At 37.5% G+C, this 19,580-nt stretch overlaps 1 protein-coding gene across 11 annotated transcripts in view; it reads left to right on the forward strand.

The window, feature by feature from the left end:
• MLLT10 (MLLT10 histone lysine methyltransferase DOT1L cofactor) overlaps window positions 1–19,580 on the forward strand; it is a 205,217-nt gene that overhangs the window by 149,691 nt on the left and 35,946 nt on the right. For all 11 annotated transcript variants that reach the window (XM_061587689.1, XM_061587686.1, XM_061587687.1 and 8 more), the window contains one exon: window positions 620–798. In XM_061587689.1, coding sequence (XP_061443673.1) covers window positions 620–798 — 179 coding nt within the window. The remainder of the gene's footprint in view (window positions 1–619; window positions 799–19,580) is intronic.

A 19,580-nucleotide genomic window follows, 5' to 3' on the forward strand; every position in this document is an offset into this window, starting at 1 on the left:
TTTTTAAAATGTCTTTTAGTAGCTGTTAAATTTGTTAAAGATTATTTTTTAAAAAATTATTAAATAAAATGTTATGCGTAATCTGTGTGTGATATAATGGTGGTGTAGTAGGACCTGGGAGACCAGGGTTCAAATCTACGCTCAGCCATGAAACTCACTGGGAGATATTGGGCCAGTCACTACCTCTCAGCCTAACCTACCTCACAGGGTGGTTGTGGGGATAAGATGCGGAGACAGAGAACCATGTACACTACCACCTTGAGGTCCTTAGAGGAATGGTGAGATATAAATGAAACAAATAATTGTTACACAGATAACAATTTGTGATTGATTAAATAAATTATCCTTTTAACTATAAAATATTTCTCAGGTCATAGTTATAATCCTCAGTTGTTGTTGATGATGATGATAATAATAATAATAATAATAATCCATACCCCCATCTGCAAACAAAGTTGTTTGAGCCTTTTCATAATAGATTTGTTCCTATATCATATACTTTTAATAGTTGCTTAGTTTTGTATAAAATGCAGTACAAATCTTATTTAGATCCAACTAATGTAGTACTAATTTAGTTCATGAATCCAGAAATACTTTTGTATGTGTGCTTTTTTCCCAGGCATTTATAGCAGTAATGATGTAGCAGTGTCATTTCCAAATGCAGTGTCTGGCTCAGGATCTAGCACTCCTGTTTCCAGTTCACATTTACCTCAGCAATCTTCTGGTCACATGCAGCAAGTGGGAACTTTGTCTCCATCTTCTACACCTTCCGTAACTACAGCTGTTGCTACATCTCAGGTAGGTTGGTTTTTTTTTTTAATCAGTGAGAATCTATATTGGTGTGATTAATGGGCCATATTGACTATTTTCATTTATTGTTTCAGTTAACTAAATAAAAAGTTTAAACTGTATAAGATGGTAAATGTTATCATCCTTGGGTATTTTATATAGAAAGGCAGGATAAAAAATGTTTTAGTATCTAACCCTCTGTCATATTTGAGACTTCCCATTTCTCTTTCTAATAAAAAAAATAGTTTCTCTTCAACAGTTTCAGAAAACTTTTAAAAGACAAACTTCTACACATGATATTCAAAGTGTGTGTGCACTGTGGTTTTATATATTAGCACAGTGGCAGATTTTTAGTTATTTTCTACCTGTTGTGCTCGTGTTTGCCTTTCAATCTTATGCTGTCAATGAGCACCTCTTAAGTAGTCTTTAATTGGATCATGACTAAGCTGCAATCCAAACCCCCAATGTCTGGGGGTTGTGGCTTGGACGGGCAGAGGTGCCTCTCCTGGCTTCTGTCTGCATAGAGAAGCTAGCATTATTTTGCTGGTGTGGAACTCCATATTTTGCCTGCTGGGTGGGCAGAAGTGGCAAACGGTGGAAAGCCCTTAAACATTCCTTGAGAGGTGAAGGACTGAACTGACCCAGTATGTTCTGGATTTGTCTGAGGTGGCACTAGTGCTGTGGGCCCAATTCTCACCCCATGCAGACACCATCTACCCTGACCGGCATGAGAGGCAGGGCTGTAGGTGCAGTGGTAGCTCTGCTGTTCCCTTGCTGGACATACACAATGAGAAAGATACACATAATAATCAATTTATTTTGATTTGTTAACTGAATTGCTTTACCGTATATTTCATAAGTAGATTTGAAACCCAGTGTATGATTGTTTTTTCAGTTTGATCACATGCTTTATAATAGAATCTTAGCCAGTAATTTATTTTATTTTATTTATTTATTATTTGATTTATAGCCCACCCTTCCTCCCAGCAGGAGCCCAGGGCGGCAAACAAAGCACTAAAAACACTTTAAAACATCATAAAAACAGACTTTAAAATACATTAAGCATCTTTAAGAAAAGATCTAAGATTAAAATCATATTTAAAAGGGTTTAAGAACATATTAAAAAGGATTTGCTGTAATATAGCAGAAGTAGTTGTGTTTTAGTCAGCCAACAGTCATGGTAATGTAAAGGCAGAATACTTAAGATAGAACATCTACAAAATAAGGAATTGCCTTTTCCCATATGCATTTGCTCAAGATCTTCATTTGACTTCTGCCAAGGAGCAGCTGATGAGGAAGAGAGGACCTTTTGGCTCTTCTCTGCTAGCATTTAAGAGGCCTCTAAAGGTTTTTTATTTTATTACGTTTTTAAACTGGAGCCTCTACTTGGAGTATCTGCTGTTCCTGGTATAGTTTACTGTTGTTGTGAATTTCTTACTCTTGTCTTCAGGACTGTAAATTTAGCGTTTTTTTAAAACCCTGTATCCTGCTTTGAGTAGGGATACTCAAAGCAGGGGGCAGGGGGAATATAAATGCCAAACAAAGAACAAGATAAATATCACAAGCAACACAAAAAGCTCATTTTATGTGTAAGCAACAAATTATTGGTCCAGTTCATGCATAATGGTCAGATAAGAGCTTGGAAGATTACTTTTAAAAAGTAATAAATTACAGTTACATGGCCCAAAAAAGTAGTAATTACCTTTACAATTGCTCTGGAAGTAACTGATTACTTTACTCTTTCTCAAAAGTAATCACTACAATTACATTTCAGTTACTTTTGTAAAAGAACGCCTACAAGGTGATGGCCTTGGCTGCTGCACATCTAAGTAGCCTAAAACAACATTAAAAAGAAACACACACATACAGAGGTAGTAGAATAATTCTTTTTATCCATAAGATAGCAATGGTGGTTTCTCCGCTGGTAAGGGAGGTGGGGAGAGAGGCAGAGGCCACTACTCAGATATTTGCACGTCAAACCAAGTGCACCCCCACACTTAGTGATCAAGCATAATCTCTCTCACTTGACCACCTCCTGGATCCTGCCCTGCCACCAACTAAGGGACATTCACCCAAGCGAACATTTTCCCCTGAGATGCAAAAAAGTTAGAATACTGCAAATACAGCTCAATAGCCAGAGAGGGTGGTATTCTCTCTCTCTCTCTCTCTCTCTCTCTCTCTCTCTCTCTCTCTCTCTCTCTCTCTCTCTCTCTCTCTCTCTCTCTCTCTCTCTCTCTCTCTCTCTCTCTCTCTCACTCACACACACACACACACACACACACACACGTTGTCATCATTCACCTCCACAGTTCGTTATCTCCATTCTGCTGCTGCCTCCTCCTCCTTTATCCATGTTCTTGCCCTCCGGCTCCTTTTTCCCTCCACTCCATTCTTCACCACCACCATCCATTTTACAAGTAATTCCTTACTTGTAATGAATTACTTCCAAGCTCTGGTTGGAACCATATCTTTTAAGTGGAAAGAGCCGTTTCCTGACCTCTAAACAACATAACTGCTTGTAAAGGCAGAAACTGTATAACTGTATAACCACAGCTAAAAGTAAAACCCCAACCAGTGGCAAAAAAGGGCAGCTTACTTTCTCATTTCATTGTGTGTTTTTGCCAGAAGAATAAGAAAAGGAACAAAATTGCAGTATTTCTGCTAGCTGAATGATATAAGAAAAAATTGTTGCAAAAAATAATCTTGTACTGTTACTCTACAATTCAGTTAGAGAATGTTTGATCAGAATGACTGTTTGGTTGAAGTTTTCTTATTTACCAAAAGTTATTTCACTTGTAGAACCTGGATCTCTTGAAGCTAAAAGATTGCAGAATGTTGGTTTTGTTAAAGTATCCTCACAAAATTAACCCTTTTAGTGCAGAATTGGGTGAAAAGCTTATTATGTTCTGTTTCCTTTTTTAGCTCAGAGAACACAACTATGATCTTTAGATACAGATAGTGCAGTGTTTTCTCATCATCGCTATTATTATTTCCTTTTTGATATGCCTATGCATTAAATTCATAAATGGATAAAAAAAGAAAGAAGAAAAAAAGGGAGGAAAAAATAATTGAGCAAAAAGAGTTAATTTATGTCTTAATGTATTGTACCTACATAATAAACTGAAAAATGAATGGGAGAAAAAAAGAGACAAGAGATTGTTAATCAAATCAGCTGGACTTATGAATCTATTGTTGTTGTTATGTGCCTTCAAGTCAGTGACCTCCAAGAGCATCTGTGATGAACCACCCTTTTCAGATCTTGTGAGTTCAGGTCTGTGGCTTCCTTTATGGAATCAATCCATCTCTTGTTTGGCCTTCTTCTTTTTCTACTCCCTTCTGTTTTTCCCAGCATTAAATCTATTAGTCAAAATATATTGTAGCTTTTTCTCAAAAAGAAAAAGGGAAAAAGGAAGAAAAAATGAGGGATAGGAAAAAGGGGGACAGAGAGAGGAGAGAGAGGAGGGGGGAGGAATAGGAAGAAGCCAGAAACAGGTGGGGAGTAAGGAGCTTCTTAAATTATTGCAAACAGATTATAAGAATAAATCTCATCTTTTAACTTTTTCGTTCCAGTAGCTTAAAAATAAAGCCTAGCATTCTATGAACTTATTCTCTGTTTGGTTCATGGCTTCTCTTCTTATGTGTGTCATTTTAATAGGTGTTATCACTTGCCAGATCTTTTCCAACCATTCTTTTAATTGAGATGGCTTTGCGGCCTTCCATCTTTTTGCAATGTACATTCTTGCAGTTGTTGCCATCACTTCTAGATCTAATTGAACCTCAAGTTTCTGATAACAAAGAAGCACAATTTTTGGAGTGTAGGGCAAGTTATAGCCAGGGTTGATTTATTATTGAAATCGTTGCTCTGAAGGACTTAGTGATTTAAATCACAGTTTAAATCATTAGTGAGGAAAATTCTATTTAATCATCTTTTTTTTAAAAAGTACATTATTGTTTAATATAACCTTAATACATATTCAGAGATGTAGGTTTAGGTGCATACTAAGCAATTATTCTGAATTGTTTTCAGATTAATTTTCATAAAAAAGGATGATGATTTGGTCATTTTAGTACTAAAGCAGAATGAACTTGTGAAGTCATTCAGGAGATGAAACAGCTTCAACTGTTCAATTAATCATGATATTTTTGTCAAGATGTGCCAGAATCGTCACCACCATCAAACAGGCTTTTAAATTGACCTGATAAAATTGTCTGTTCTTCTGGTTCGTGGGAGGAAGGGCAGGATATATATCTAATAAATAATCGTAATAACAGTTGTCTTCAACAAACAACAACATTACCAAAACATGCACATAGATATTTCAGTGGTTAACTATTTCAATTTTTAAATAAATGTAAAGTCCTTTAAAAAATAATAAAAAAATTCAGCCAAGTCAACATGAGAAACTTAAAATATTGGATAGTACAGTTAGCTCTTCTTCACGTTAATCTTCCTTGTTCATTGTCTGGAAAAGAAATACAAGGTTTCCTGCTTTTTCAGTTCCCAATTTATTTCTCAATTTAGAATGAATTAATCCAAAGGAAGAAAAAAATTATCTCTACATCTACAGAAGAGGCTATTGCTGTTAAGAACTGGATTACCACTTCAGTGGTACTCCATCAGATCTACTCCATCTTCCCAAATTCTCTATTCATTAACCTTCTCCATCTTTGCACTTGAGAGAGAAACAGAGAGCGAAAGTGAAAGCATGTACACTTCATGTACACCACCTGCAGGATAGGACTTATCAGGTTATCTCCCATCTCCATAAACTGCTGTTTCCATATTCAGAGAAAATAATTAGAAGTTGTATAATTATTACAGTAGGGCCCCACTCATATGGCAGGTAAGGTTCCACACCCACGCCGGAAAGCAAAAACCGCCAGAAAGCGGATCAGCTGTAGTGCGGGGGTCTGGAACCTAACCTGCTGATTGCACCAGAGAAGATAAGATCTTCCCCTCCTTGGGCGCGATCAGCTCGAGCGGGGGAGTCTGATCGCACCAGAAGAGAAGATCAGCTGTAGCACGCAACAGCTGATCTTCCCCTTCTCCGGTGCGATCAGCTGCAGTGTGGGGAGCTCCAGCCCCCCCATCCAGTTGATTGCCCCACTGGTGCCGTATTAGCAGAACGCCGAAAAGCGGAGCACCGAGAAGCAAGGCCCTACTGTATTCATGATGATATCTATGACCTAGGCTCTTTTATTGGCAAGACTTCTCTGTAGACACAGGTGTCACATTCTAGAAGTCTTGTGAATTAGGATCTTTAGACATTGGCAATAGTGCGCATTGGCAGATTTACCCAGTAACTTACATTCACACATGTCTTAAACATGGGGATGTTTATTGAACATAATCATACAGAATCAAAACATACATTTAACACTTCAACGGGGATTAGCTCAGTACCAATACAGATCTATTGACATCAGTGGGGACAGCTCAGTAATCATATCTGTGAGGGAATTAGCTACATAAACCTAATCATGCTAAACTCACATACCTACTTGGCATACGCACACATGAAGGGGCAAGCACACAAGGCATGAGAGGAGATGAGGCGGGGAGTTGAGTTCAGCACAAATGAGGAGGGCACACTAGCCTGCCCTTTCTCTCTCTCTCTGGGCTCACTTTGCAGACTAGGCCTCAGTCATTTGTAGCTGGACAGGGAGGACCAGAGCATGGCTTCTGAAACACAGTCACACACACAGTCAAAGATAGATAGAGGGAACAGATGTGGAGGCTATAATTTGTAGGGAAAGGACCTCCAGGATTAAGAGCAAGATATACCTTTTCCTGGTGGGTAATCTGGAAGTAGAACTGGAACACATTGAACCTCCTGGCTTAGGTAGGGAAACAGCAAATGCAGCAGGCAGGCCTTGAAATGGCTTCATGGATCTCTGCTTTGGCTAGCAAAGCTCCAGAGCAAGGGGAAAAAAAGTAATGGAGCCCTGAAAAGAGCTGTTGTATCAGCTACAGCAAGAAGGGACCTCTGTTTCAGCAGGCAGGGGTCCAGAGATAGTGAAGAAAAAGCAGGGGAGTCAGACTGTTGGGTTCTGGCTGGCTAAATTTCAGCACGCAATTTCAGGTAGACTGATATTCAGCAGAGTGGAAGTGGGTGACCAAGACCCAGAGCCCAGAACACAATTCAGCAGGTGATTTCATAGTGCAACTGGGAACCCTGAACCCAGAACATGGCTCTAGGAGTCTAGTTTTTATACCTTTCTGGACAAGGAGAATGCAGAATTGATTGGGTCAGGCAGGTGTCCTTCCTTAATGAGTCGTATGGTCAGGGTAATGGCTTTTCTTCTGTGAAGACAGGTGGTGGCATTCACTTTTTAGCTAACTTGATAAGATTTGTACAATGGGCCCCTCTTCTGAGGGCCAAACTTTTATAATTGCTTTTGGGATTGCATTGATTGGATTGCCAATGGCCATGTCCTGTGCATATGACTGACAACATCCTCTCAGTTGAGATGACAATTTAACTATTTCAGCTACTTTTCCCATTGGGTCTCAATCAGCCTCTTTGCAAATGAACCAAACTGAAGCAACTTTAAAAATCATATAGACCATGTTAGGGTGGAGTGTGTCTCTGGTTTATAGGCTCGTAGCAAGCCTGCCAACACTTTTAAAACTAATTCTTTTAAGACAATTTTGAAATCTGATTTAAATTTTAAAAATACGATTTAAATTAAAATTCATTTTTAAGTTTTTTATCTTTTTAAAATGATTTTTATCAATCCTGGTTATAGCTAGTACTTTCATGTATCATTTTGAGAACTTCCTTCCAGACTGTCTGCAGTTTGTCATATTTCCAAAAGATGTGCTGGTAGACTCATCTCAAAGATCCAAATCTCCAATGAGGAACATTTGTTTTGTATATTTTAGTTAATCTGTATGGATTTAAGTAGCATTGGTAGATGGTTTTAAAATGTTCTCTTTAAGATTGGAAGTTATCAGAGCTCTAGGAATGTTATTAAATAGCCAGACCCATTCTCATTGTATATTAAGGGTTGAGTGTTGTTATTTCTTTCTATCACTTGATCTTATATATGGGATATACATGGTTGGGTTTTAATTCAGAAAAGATTGCATAGACCTTAGTTATTAACTTCCCTGAGTTGGGATTCAATAGCAGCGTTTCATATGCTGTCAAGCTACATAGCCCCTCCCGTATTTTCTTATCACATGTTCTACATCATGTCTAATTTGAAGAAATTGAAATATTAGTAAGGTGGACTATTTTGTGATGTTTAATGCTTGTCAGTAGGAAATTATGTGGCCATTTTCAATCCATGCTCCTGTGATCAGTATGTTTGTCCACATAGGGGTGTTAACTGTTCCTACTAGCCCCTCTTCTACAAATACATTCTGAAGAATTGAGGTAAGTAGAGAGGGAGCAGGAGCTAGATGAGGAGAAAGTCAACTCCAAATTTTCAGAGATCAAAGTTTTTGTATTTAAAAAAATACTGTCTTTGCTTATAACAAAGTTGTATTTTAGACAGTTGTTCCATAAATGTTTGCATAGGAAATGTATACCAATCTCCTATTGATACCGATGTTGAGGCTAGGTAATAACCATGAATGCCAACACTTTGCTTGGTTTTTGATATCAGATTTCATTGGCAGGTCTTTGGGGTTTGTTCCCCAAACAAATTTTAGATTTTTATGCTGCCATTCTGTTAATTTTATACATTCAGTTTCAAGCAGAAGGTTGAAAAGAAGAATATCAGTTTCTGCAAAATTATCATATGTATGGCAGCAAATTCTTCCCAGGCTTTTATATCTTTCTCCAGATGCAAAAAAAAATATGCTCATGCAATTGATCAAATTCTGAGTGTGTCCAGATACCTATATATCTTACTGAAGAGGACTTCCATTTAAGCTTAGTTGACTCTGAGAGTCTCTTTTGTAATTCATTTGAGATTATATATCCAAACATACCAGAATTGGAGATGTTGATATTATAGCCTGAGGTTTTACCATATGTTTGGAGAAACCTGAAGACTTCTCTCAGGTTGGGACAGAGATAACACTATATCGTCAGCATACAGAGATGTTTTGATTTCTTCAGCCCCATATCTGGTAACTTTAATATTTTCATTTAATCTTTGGAAATTTCCAGAGGTTGAAGAAAGATATAAAAGAGTAGTGGGGAAAGCTGGCATCTCTGACATGTCCCACAACTTATAAGAATCGTGTTAGACGTATGATTGACATGAAATTTAGATTTTGGGTCTTTATAAAGAAGGTCTATCCATGCCTTAAAAGGGCCACCAAGATTCATTTCTTGTAGGGCCCTGGTGAGAAAGTTCCATTCTACTCAGTGGAAGGCTTTCTCTGCATCTAGAGAAAGAGAAACAGATTACATTTTTTTGTCTTTTGCTCAATTCCGTGCAGTCAACAAGTCCCTTAGTGTTTGTTCTTAACTTCCAATCTTGTAAAAAATACAGGTTTAATCATGATGTACATATCTAGAGATGATTTTGTTCAATCTTTTAGCAAGGATAGCTGTAAATATATTTGCATCTTGGTTCAAAAGAGATATTGGGTGGTAAGATTGGAGAATTGACAAGTCTTTATTTGCCTTTAGAATTACTTTGATAGTTGCTTCTGAACAAGTTAAAGGGAGTCTTCTTAGACACAGGGAGTTATTAATCATGACTGTACATTGTGGTGTTACAGTAGGGCCCCACTCATACGGCAGGTTATTTTCCGGACCCCGCTGAAAAGTGAAAAGCACTGAAAAGCGGAACTTGTTGAATAGAATGGCGCACGATGCCTGAAAACCACCATAAAAGCGGAACAAGCGCCGTATGAGTGGGGCTTTAGTTTAATTGCATCTAATTGAGACTGCTGCATTAACAGCGAAGCGCTGTAAAGCGGGGCCCTACTGTATTGTTTCCACTTTCAGCTTATAAAATTCTGCTGTAAAGCAATCAGGACCTGGCACTTTATTATTTTTAAGGGATAGAATGGTGCTTTTTATTTTTTCTTGTGATAGAAGTGCCTCCAACTGCTTGTAGATCTTCCTCCGCAATTTTTGGCATAGATTTCTTTGTAAATATCTGGTTTATATCAGAAATTGTTGGATTTTGCAATTAATATAGACTATAAAAATAATGAAATAATTCTACCGTTTCTGCTGAAGATGTTGCTGTTTTATTATACTTAATTGAAAAGATCAATATTTGGTGAGAATCTTTGAAATAGTTTGCTAGTAATTTATGGTTCGTTGCGTTGTTCAAATTGCCCTTGTTTCATTGAATTAGTATAATGTTCCACCTTTTATAGCTGCAGTTGCTGATATTGTGCTTTAAGAGTATTGAGTTGATTTAAGATTTATGGGTCTAAGTTCCGTTTGTGTAGATACCTTGTAATAACTCCTTTTCCTTCTACTTGAAGTTTTTGTACAATGCACTAGCTTTCTCCATAAAATATGCCTCTGATGTATGCTTTTGCAGAGTCCCAAATTATTGGCCAGGTGATATTTTGTTAGGAAAAAAGATATAGAAGTTGCAGAATATGACCTTTTATTCTTTCATGTTGCAAAATTGTGTTGTTTAATCTCCATGTTTTGTTGTTGTAGTTCTTCAATAGCTCTAATGTAAGTTGGAGTGGTGTATTATTGGGAGGATGACTTTGGTTTCTATGACAAAACCAAAAAGATAGAAAGAAAAAGTAAGTTCTTGAATATGATTTATGTATGCTCGAGTAAAATATGTAGGTTTTTGAAGTTGGATGATAGCACTTCCACACATCTACAGATGCTTTTGCTGCATTAATCTCAAGCATGTCTTGGATAAGATCCCAGATGATGGTTTAGAACAGGAGTGATCCAATGTTGATGACAATACTTCATTATAATCTATTATTATTTCTTCATATCAGATGAATTTAATACTCTAATTATTTTCCTGAAGAACTTTGCTTGTCCAGTATTTCATGCACAAATATACATTATGGTGTAATTGTAGGTGTTAATTCTTTTCTTCAGCAAAATATATTGGCTGTTTTCTGTCTTCTTACTAGCTAGGAGGGTGGGCGGGTTGGCTGGCTGGCTGACTGGCTGGCTGGATGAAGTTATTAAACCCTTAACATGAAGTGAGATAATTTTTAGGAAATTCATTTTTATTTATTTAATATTTAAAATGATATAGATAAATAGGTCAAAAGGTCATACAAATATTTATAATTATCTAACAGGAGAAGATAATGGAATATTTATGTCTTGCAGAAGAGAAAAAATTATTTTGCATCCTCTGAAATATATATGGAGACCCATTCATTTTTAAAGAATATATTCAGTTTAAAGGGGATGCTCCAATTATATCTTATGCCCATGGCATGCAGTTTTTCTGTCAAAAATTGAAACTCCCTTCTGGCTAGTATCTCTGGATGGACATCTTTGAATATTTGAATTTCATGGTTCTCAACTAGCAGTTTTTTCCTCATCCATATAGTTTGCAGTACAGCCTCTGAGGGTTAAGACAGTCACTAAGATGTCTCTTGGTTTTTCTAGTTTCTTGGCTGTCCTAGTGCCAATACAAATTGCTGATTCTGTTCCAGCAGCGGCTGGGCTTTCCAGATTCAGGAAGTCAGCGAGAGCTGTTGAAAGGCAAACTATTTAATCTTTATTTTCTGTTTTCTCCTGGACCCTTCTGAGTTTTAAATTACGTTTCCTAGATTGAGCTTCTAATATTTGAATGAATGAATGAATGAATGAATTTATATTTATATACATATATATACACACATATATATATATATACATATATATATATACATATACACACACACACACACACACACACATATATATGTGGGGGATATATATATATATATCCCCCGCCCTTCCTCCCAGCAGGAGCCCAGGGCGGCAGTTTTGTTCTCTATTTTGTCTAGGTCCAATTTATGTTGACTTCCTTTACTACTTAATTCCATAACTCTCTTTTCCACACCTCCCAAAAACTGCCGAGTTTGTTATTGTTGAGTTAACAGATCAACAATTACTTTCTCTTGGCTGTTCAGTCTATATTGCAGTTTTTCCACTTGACTCATGATTTTATTAAACTGTTCTATCCTCATATCTTTTTTGACAATATTTTAAAAATTCATTATTTCTTTACATAAGTTCCTCTAAATGAGCTTCATCTTGCTGTACTAAAATTTGTTTCAATCTCTCTTTGGAGTTCTTATATTCTTTCAAAGAGGACAGAAGAGCTTTAGATGTTTCTTCTTTCTCTTCCTTTTCACTTTCCTCAATGTCTGTTGATACACTTGTTGATGTCAAACTTGTTAAATTCTCCTCATTGTTACTTGTTCCTTTGTCATCTGAATCACTTATTGAGATCTGAGGTTGAGTAGCTGTATTATGCTCATTTACCTGCTGAGGAGTGTCTCTCTCTTGATTCTTAGCTGATAGAGAACTTGATTCAATTTTACATCTTTGGTTATTAAGTTTGACTTGGATATTTATTTCTATTGAGTCTTGTGGATTTCTTTCCCATTTCTGTAGTTGTCCAATGATGACATTTTTTACTACAGTCCTTTATATTTTTCTTTACTCAATATCCTTTCTTTAAGGCTTCATTTCTAACTTCTTGACCTTCCCATCTGTAATTTTTTCTTTCTGTTTCTCACCCTCAACTTTCCTTATTCCATTTACCCTTTACAACTTAATATTTCTCTTCACTTCCAATCTTCAAACTTTCCTTTTCTATCAACCTTCCTGTATCTGTCAAGTTCCTTTCCCACAAAACTAAGATGGCTGCTGCAGTTACTATGTGATTTGGCAATAATTTGAAATTTTATTGATAAAGATAATTGAATCAGAAAAGTAAATTGCTCAAATTCATTTAAAGGCAAGAAATCAAGCACTTTAAATTAATTCATTACTAAGTTGACTTAATTTAAGGAGGTTGTGTACAAGTAAACTTTGCAGGCCCTGCTGATTATGCTTTATTAGAAAAGAAATGTAATTAAGTTTGGTGCTGCCCTGCAGTGGGCTATCAAGATGTGTTTGTCCTTCACAATGATAATTTTGCTGGCTGTTACTTATCTGGGGGCTTCTCATCCCTGTCTGGCAAAACCTTATCTCCTTCACTCTGATATAAACAAACAAAAAACTGAAAGAAGAAAAAAAGAGACAGAACAGAGCATAAGCTGCTGGTAAAATGTTACTAAATTCAACTTAGCTCCAGCTCCTGTCCCGCCTCGCTCAAGTGCCACTACCCTTGGAGTGTCGCCCTTAGCATGATGCCCTTGTCATGGCCTTCAGCGGCTACTGCTGGTTTTAACGGGGTAGCCCAGAAGAAGCCACCACTCAGCTGGTCAGTTTCAGCAAAGGAGGGGAAGGGCTTACCTGCTCTTCCTCCCGCTGTCATCCTCCTGGGCTGGCAGGGTTTAGCTAGGTCTTGGCTATGGGAAGGGGCAGTGAGGTGGAATGGCTGCTGCATGTCGCTTGCCTCCAAAAGCTTCTTATTATGATCATGATAGCTGTTCTAGCAGTGCTTTTTGTGCCCTGAAAATGCAGTCTTTTAGAAAGTGTTTGGCATTTTAAAAAACTATATACTAGAACAACTATTATGTGAGAAGTTTTAAAAGCCAGATTCAGCACTAAAAGGGTTAATGTTATATGGACAGTTCCCTTTAATAAAATGCTTCTTCCAGAAGTAGTTTCCTTTAGAAGTTCCCAACTCTACAGGTGAAATAAATACAAGTATAAGAATCCTTCTACTGAAATAGCTACTCTGGTAATTGCTGCAGTTGTTGATACAGAGAAGTGCAAGATTTTTTTTTTGTAAGTAAAAAGAGCTTTCCTTTTTCTCACTGAGTTTGCAGTTTTATTTCTACTCTTCTCCTCAAGAAACACAATAAGATGGTAAAATTGATAGCATTTTTCTTAATTGGTTGAGTTGTGCTACATAGAATAGTTTTCAATAGTATGATTTCTGCATTTGCAAACTGGTGTGTGTATATAATCTTTATCATTTCATACGTCTGTTCTTTATGGCAGTCTGTAATATAATAGATATATATAAAATATAAATTACTGATTTTATTATTTTATGTGCTAACAGGCACAATCTTTATAAAGGTATTCATAAATGTTTAATTTCATTACTTCAAAGAAAAGGAGATTCGATTATACATACAATTACAATTGTGCTTATTATTTTTGCCTTTTCCTGGCATATTGGCTGCTGGGAGGGTGTGCTGCAGGACTGAGCCATATGGGCTCAGGATGCAGTGTAAATCCCCCTTTCCTCAGTTCCACCCTGACAAACACCCAGCATTCTGACGGCTCCACTTGCGCCAGTCTTGGCTGAGCTGGCTGGGCCCTGGGTGGTGGTGGAGTTCCCTGGTGGTGCCTGGAGGGGACTTCTGCTGGTAGAGCCTGGCAGCTCCGACACCCTCCCTCCTCGTCCGCAGCTCAGCCATATCCTGAAGCCCCTCAGCCTGGCATATCTACCAGGCAGATTTCACCCTAAGTCTGTATTAGTCTTATATTGCTTCAATTTGGCATTTCTGTTTTACTTTACTGGCTATTATCTCATGTCACCCTTTCATAGACCCTAATCAAGACACTATGTGCATATTGCCCATCATAATTAATTCCCACGGGGCAGGAGATGCATGTTCAAGGCCTTGCCTTTTTTTTGTTTCTCTCCCTCCCTCCCTTTTATTCCTCTGTTCTTCCTGATCTAGTCAACTGACAATGTTTCATCTGAATTTGTCAGGCCGTCAATTAACGTTGCCTTTGTCTTTTACATAAGGAGACTCCTATTATTTAAAAAGGTCTGTAGTTCATAGACTGTGATGTAGTTTGCATAATTCTCTTTATTAAGCCAAGGGCTGCACACTTTCGATCCCTTTAGTATTGCATTTGGAACTCTTTCCTGATTTCTTTTCCCAGGATGGAGAAGGTTCACAGAAGTTCTGTAAACTCATAAAAGTTCCTAGCCTGTCTGCCCACACATACTTAATCATTGGGATCACATTGATGGCCTGAAAAAGAAAAGCTTTAAGGTCTGTTCATGGCAACTAATTTTCATTCCTCATAGCTGCTACTTGCATAGCTGTTTCAAAGTATTTGCATGTAGAAAAGAAAAGTAGGAGAAATGTAGGACCTGCAACAAAAAGTTTCAGTGTGAACTGCTCCTCTTCAGCCATACTCTCATCCAAGATAATCCATTCTGCCTTTTCCCACCCCTCAGGACTTTTCCCTTAAAAAAAAAAAAAAGTTAAGTTTTCTGTGGTCAGTGAGCCTGCTCATTCTCATTGGGCAGTTTGAGGATTTTTTTCCTCTTTAGTTTTTTTCTCCCTTTAAAGAGTTGTGTGTGTGAACTTCTGCAAACTTTGGGGTTTCGTCAAACCTCCTGACAACTCCCTCAGGTGTGTGTATGATTCTGTTTTGCCTCCATAAGGACTGGCACTTGTACAATTGAGTTTGCTGTTAGTATATATATAACACTGGCACTTACCTGAAGTGTTTAGCTTCAGTTTCAGCTTTGTACTCATTATAAACGAGTGCAAAAAATGCAGATGTGTGAGTGAAAGAGAGGTAACCAAATAAAGTAAATTATCATCAATGTGAGGTATATTTGTAGATTTTTCTTTTTCAGCAGTCAAGTATCTTCCTTTTCCCTAGTCTGACCTATTTATGACATTTTCTGTTTTTGCTAGTGTGAACCATCTTCCTTTTTCTTTCACATTCTGCCTTAATACTATTTGTTTAGTAGGCTACATCAGTGGTTCCCAACCTTTTTGTGTATGGGACCCCCTTTGTAACCTCAAAAATTTCCGCAACCCCCACATGCTAATTGTTGTAATTTTAGTCTCTGTTAATTGAAAAATACATAATGCAGCGTTAAATAATGTCACCTTTTTATCACAAAAATAAATACGATGATAATATTTATTACCTGCCCTTCACCAGAAGCAGGTTACAGCAATATAAACAACTTTTAACAAATTTTGAAGGAAATGAGAGGAAGGACATAAAAGTAAACCACTCAGAGTGGAGAACAGAGCCTGGTTGATGTCAGAGCATTTGGACTCTGGTTTTAAGTGTTCCACCTGTATACAACGATGCCTCCTGTTCTGCACTCAGCTCAGGAAGCTCCACATGACAACAATAATAGTATGTCTAACAAACAGAATGTTACCAGGTGAAGCTTTCCCCATAATTGTGTTTCCATACTAGAAAAGACCTAATTTAATTTCTGTTTAATTTCTGCCTGCCACCCAGCTGTTAAAGGCACAAGAGCCCTGCTGTCCCCCAATGCCAACCCTAAACCATGCACAGAACTCAAGAGTAAGAACAATAAAATTTGGGCAACTGAACATATTTTAAAATATATTTTAAAAATATTTAAAATGAACATATACAACTATACAAAAACACTCAGCTACAAAAATACACTGAACATGTGTAATTTCACATTTTAAAAAAATAATTTACTTAACATTTTTTTTCTTACTTACTGCCTGAAATCAGCCACTAATTCTCAGCGTAACCCACTTCATATGGCTGTTGCTCCATTGAATTCTTACTTCTGAGTAGACCTGGTTATGATTGCAGCCTAAATCCTTATATTATAGACATAAATTTTTACTTCCTTTAACCAGAATGGTGCATCTTTGTACTATAAAGCCCCATGTCTCCCCCCCCCCAAAATAGTACAGCTTCAGAGCTTCAACAGAATCTTGGTGTGGTCTGATTACTGAAATTTGATTTACCTGGGGGTAAGCCCCATTAAATATGAAGAGACTTACTCCTGAGTAGACATGTATATATTGTACTGTATTAACTGTACGGTTAATTTTTAATGAATGCCCAAGTGTGTATTTGTGGGAGGATGCTCCAGGACTTTGTCCTGTTACTCTTCTAGCAGGCGCCCCAACCCAGAGTCCCTCTGTCTCTACAGCCAGAGCCAGTCAGCTTGATCAATCTTCACTCACTGCTGCTGACAAAAGGGAGGGGGGAGGCACTAGATCTTAAATAAGCCCAGCTGGTCCCTTCTCTTGATGCACTCGCTTGAGTATTGTGCTGCTCAGCTTTCTGTGTGGTGGGAACCGACTGTGCCAACTAGAAGAAAGGAAGGGGAGGCGGAGATGGCTTCATGCACATGTAGTGGAAGCTCACAAGTTGGTGGTGCACGGACCAGCCATTAATTATTTTTTTTAAATGAATAAATAATTACTATCTTAGCTTATGTGACCTCCATGGGATGACTTCATGACCCTCCTGGGGGTCCCCACCCCTTGATTGGGAACCATTGGGCTACACAATTGATAGTAGAGCCCTCTTTCATCAAAAGAGTAATCTCTGACTTGTATGGGATTCAACCATTTATATTCTAACCCTTTTTGAAAAGGAACAAACAAACCACCCCATATCCATAGTTGGAGTATCAGCCACTGAGACAAGTATGTAGCATATGCCTGTTCAAAATAACCAGTACAAATAAGGCCAATGTCCTTCCAACACCCCAAAAGCAACCAGCGTATACTAATAGAGAACCGATTTCTTCAAACAACCTTGAAAGTATGGCAAAAGAGTAAGTAGAACCCAGCAGAACACAGGAATTTCATCTGTAATACCCTATTTTTACCACTCCCATTTTATCATTTTGATAAATATAATCATACTGATTATATATTAGATACTGATACTGATGTATATTGTTACACAACAAAATCAGAACAAATTAAAATGCAATTATGTATTTTAAATACAATATATTTTATTTGGTATAACATCCAACAAATTATTCATTGTAGATCCAATAATATTGTTCAAAATTAAGCTGTAAAACACATAATGGGTGTGCAAAGAGTTGTACTCACAAAATAATAAAGATCTTGTATCATAAATATACAATTAAGTAGCAGAACACAAGCACCTTAGTGCAGCGTTTCTCAACTAGTGGGCCACCAGATGTTGTTGGACCACAATTCCCATCTTTCCTGACCATTGGCAATGCTGGCTGAGGCTGATGGGAGTTGTGGTCCAACAACATCTGGTGGCCCACTAGTTGGAAACGGCTGCCTTATTGGGTATGAAAGAAACTTGGGGGAAAACATTTAGGAGAACTATATCTCAAGTCCACTGGAATGCCCAGTGGCATAAAAACTCCCTAAAATCAGAACTGGCAAAGTATCAGCAAAAATTTGGGGAAATTACACAGATGGTATCCGGAAAATTAAACAGATGGTACCTTCACACCTCAAAGGTTAAATTATATCTATTACTCTGTTGAACCTAAGTGCTGGAGAGAGGACTGTACTACTTTGGGAATGTAGGTGGTAAGATTGTCCAAAGATTCCAGAATTTTGGATAAGGTGTTGGTGGGAGTGTACCAAATTTGTTGTACACGCTATTCTGTCTTTTTTTAAAACCACTTTGATGTTGTTGACTATTTTGATGAACAAAAGCTTCCCATTTAAAGAGATAGTAACCTCTTTATTGGTAGTTGCAAAACAAGTAATAGGCTTTAAAGAGTGAGGATGTATGTATGATACAAGAACGGTATAACTATGTCTGGTATAATGCAATGGCAGAGAAGCTAATCAAACAAGTTCAAACATTGAAATAGCTGAGCTATGAGGAGGATTTTGTGGGCCAGTGGTATGGCTCTATACAGTGAGTGAAAAATCCAAATGAAATTGTAATGCCTCCCTCCACACATGATCTCTTGAGATGAAGGAAAAAACTTCATAAGGGCATATCTGTAGCCATTTCTGTAAAATCTGAATGTATGATATACTACATGTACTATTATTTTTAAGTAGCTAAAATATTTTTAAAAATACAACACCCAATACAATAAGCACAAGGAATTGTAACTAGTAGTTTACTTACCTATCCTATTAATATTGCTCCAGAAGGCTGAGAAAAAGGCACCTATCCCACAAATTGGCTATTAATGCATTTACAGCAGGAACCTGCCTTGCTCTAATTAAGAGCTTTGCATAGGCATGGGTGACTTTTGAAGGACCCGCCCCCTCCCCACATATACACTTACCCAAAATTCTTGGAGGTTGGCCAGGCTTCAAACACTTGAATAGAAAGTTGTCCTATTAATCTGTGCCCCCTCTTTTTCCAGTCATCCCAACCAAACGTCCTCCTGGCCATTATTTTTCACAGATCATTTGTAGGTACGTTAAAGCAGCCTTCCCTAGTGTGGTGTCCTTCAGATGTTTTGGACTACAACAGCTATGCTGACTGGCTTGATGAGAGTTGTCAAATATAAGGTACCTGGCAAAGAACATGGTCCGAAACAAATATACATTATCCCTCTGTCTGCCTAAACCTTTAAAGAACATGTTCTGGCCATACTCATATTGACATTATTTCAGCATAGCCACTCTTCCATATCTGTAATCTGGCAAATAAAATGTTTTCTATGATTTCAAGACAGATGTCTGGCCTGTTTGCCCATATAAAATGAACCAGGGAATCTTCCATCTACATAATATATAAGCTGACTCTTATATACTTATATATTATCTACATAGTATATAAGCTGACTTATATAACCGACTCTTATAAACAAGCTATGCTTGTTTTCTTAATAGTTGAAAACTTTCTGATTTACTTATGACTGCTCTAGTGAATGCCATATTCACATACATTTCACATACATTCATATACATTTATTCCACTATTATTCCACTTTAAAGAGTCATGACTTCCCCCAAAGAATCCTGGGATGTGTGGTTTGTGAAGGGTGCTGGGAGTTGTTAGGAGACTCCTGTTTTCATCACAGAGCTACAATTGCTCAAA

Source organism: Rhineura floridana, chromosome 10, assembly GCF_030035675.1.
Source record: "Rhineura floridana isolate rRhiFlo1 chromosome 10, rRhiFlo1.hap2, whole genome shotgun sequence".
Classification (NCBI taxonomy): Eukaryota; Metazoa; Chordata; class Lepidosauria; order Squamata; family Rhineuridae; genus Rhineura; species Rhineura floridana.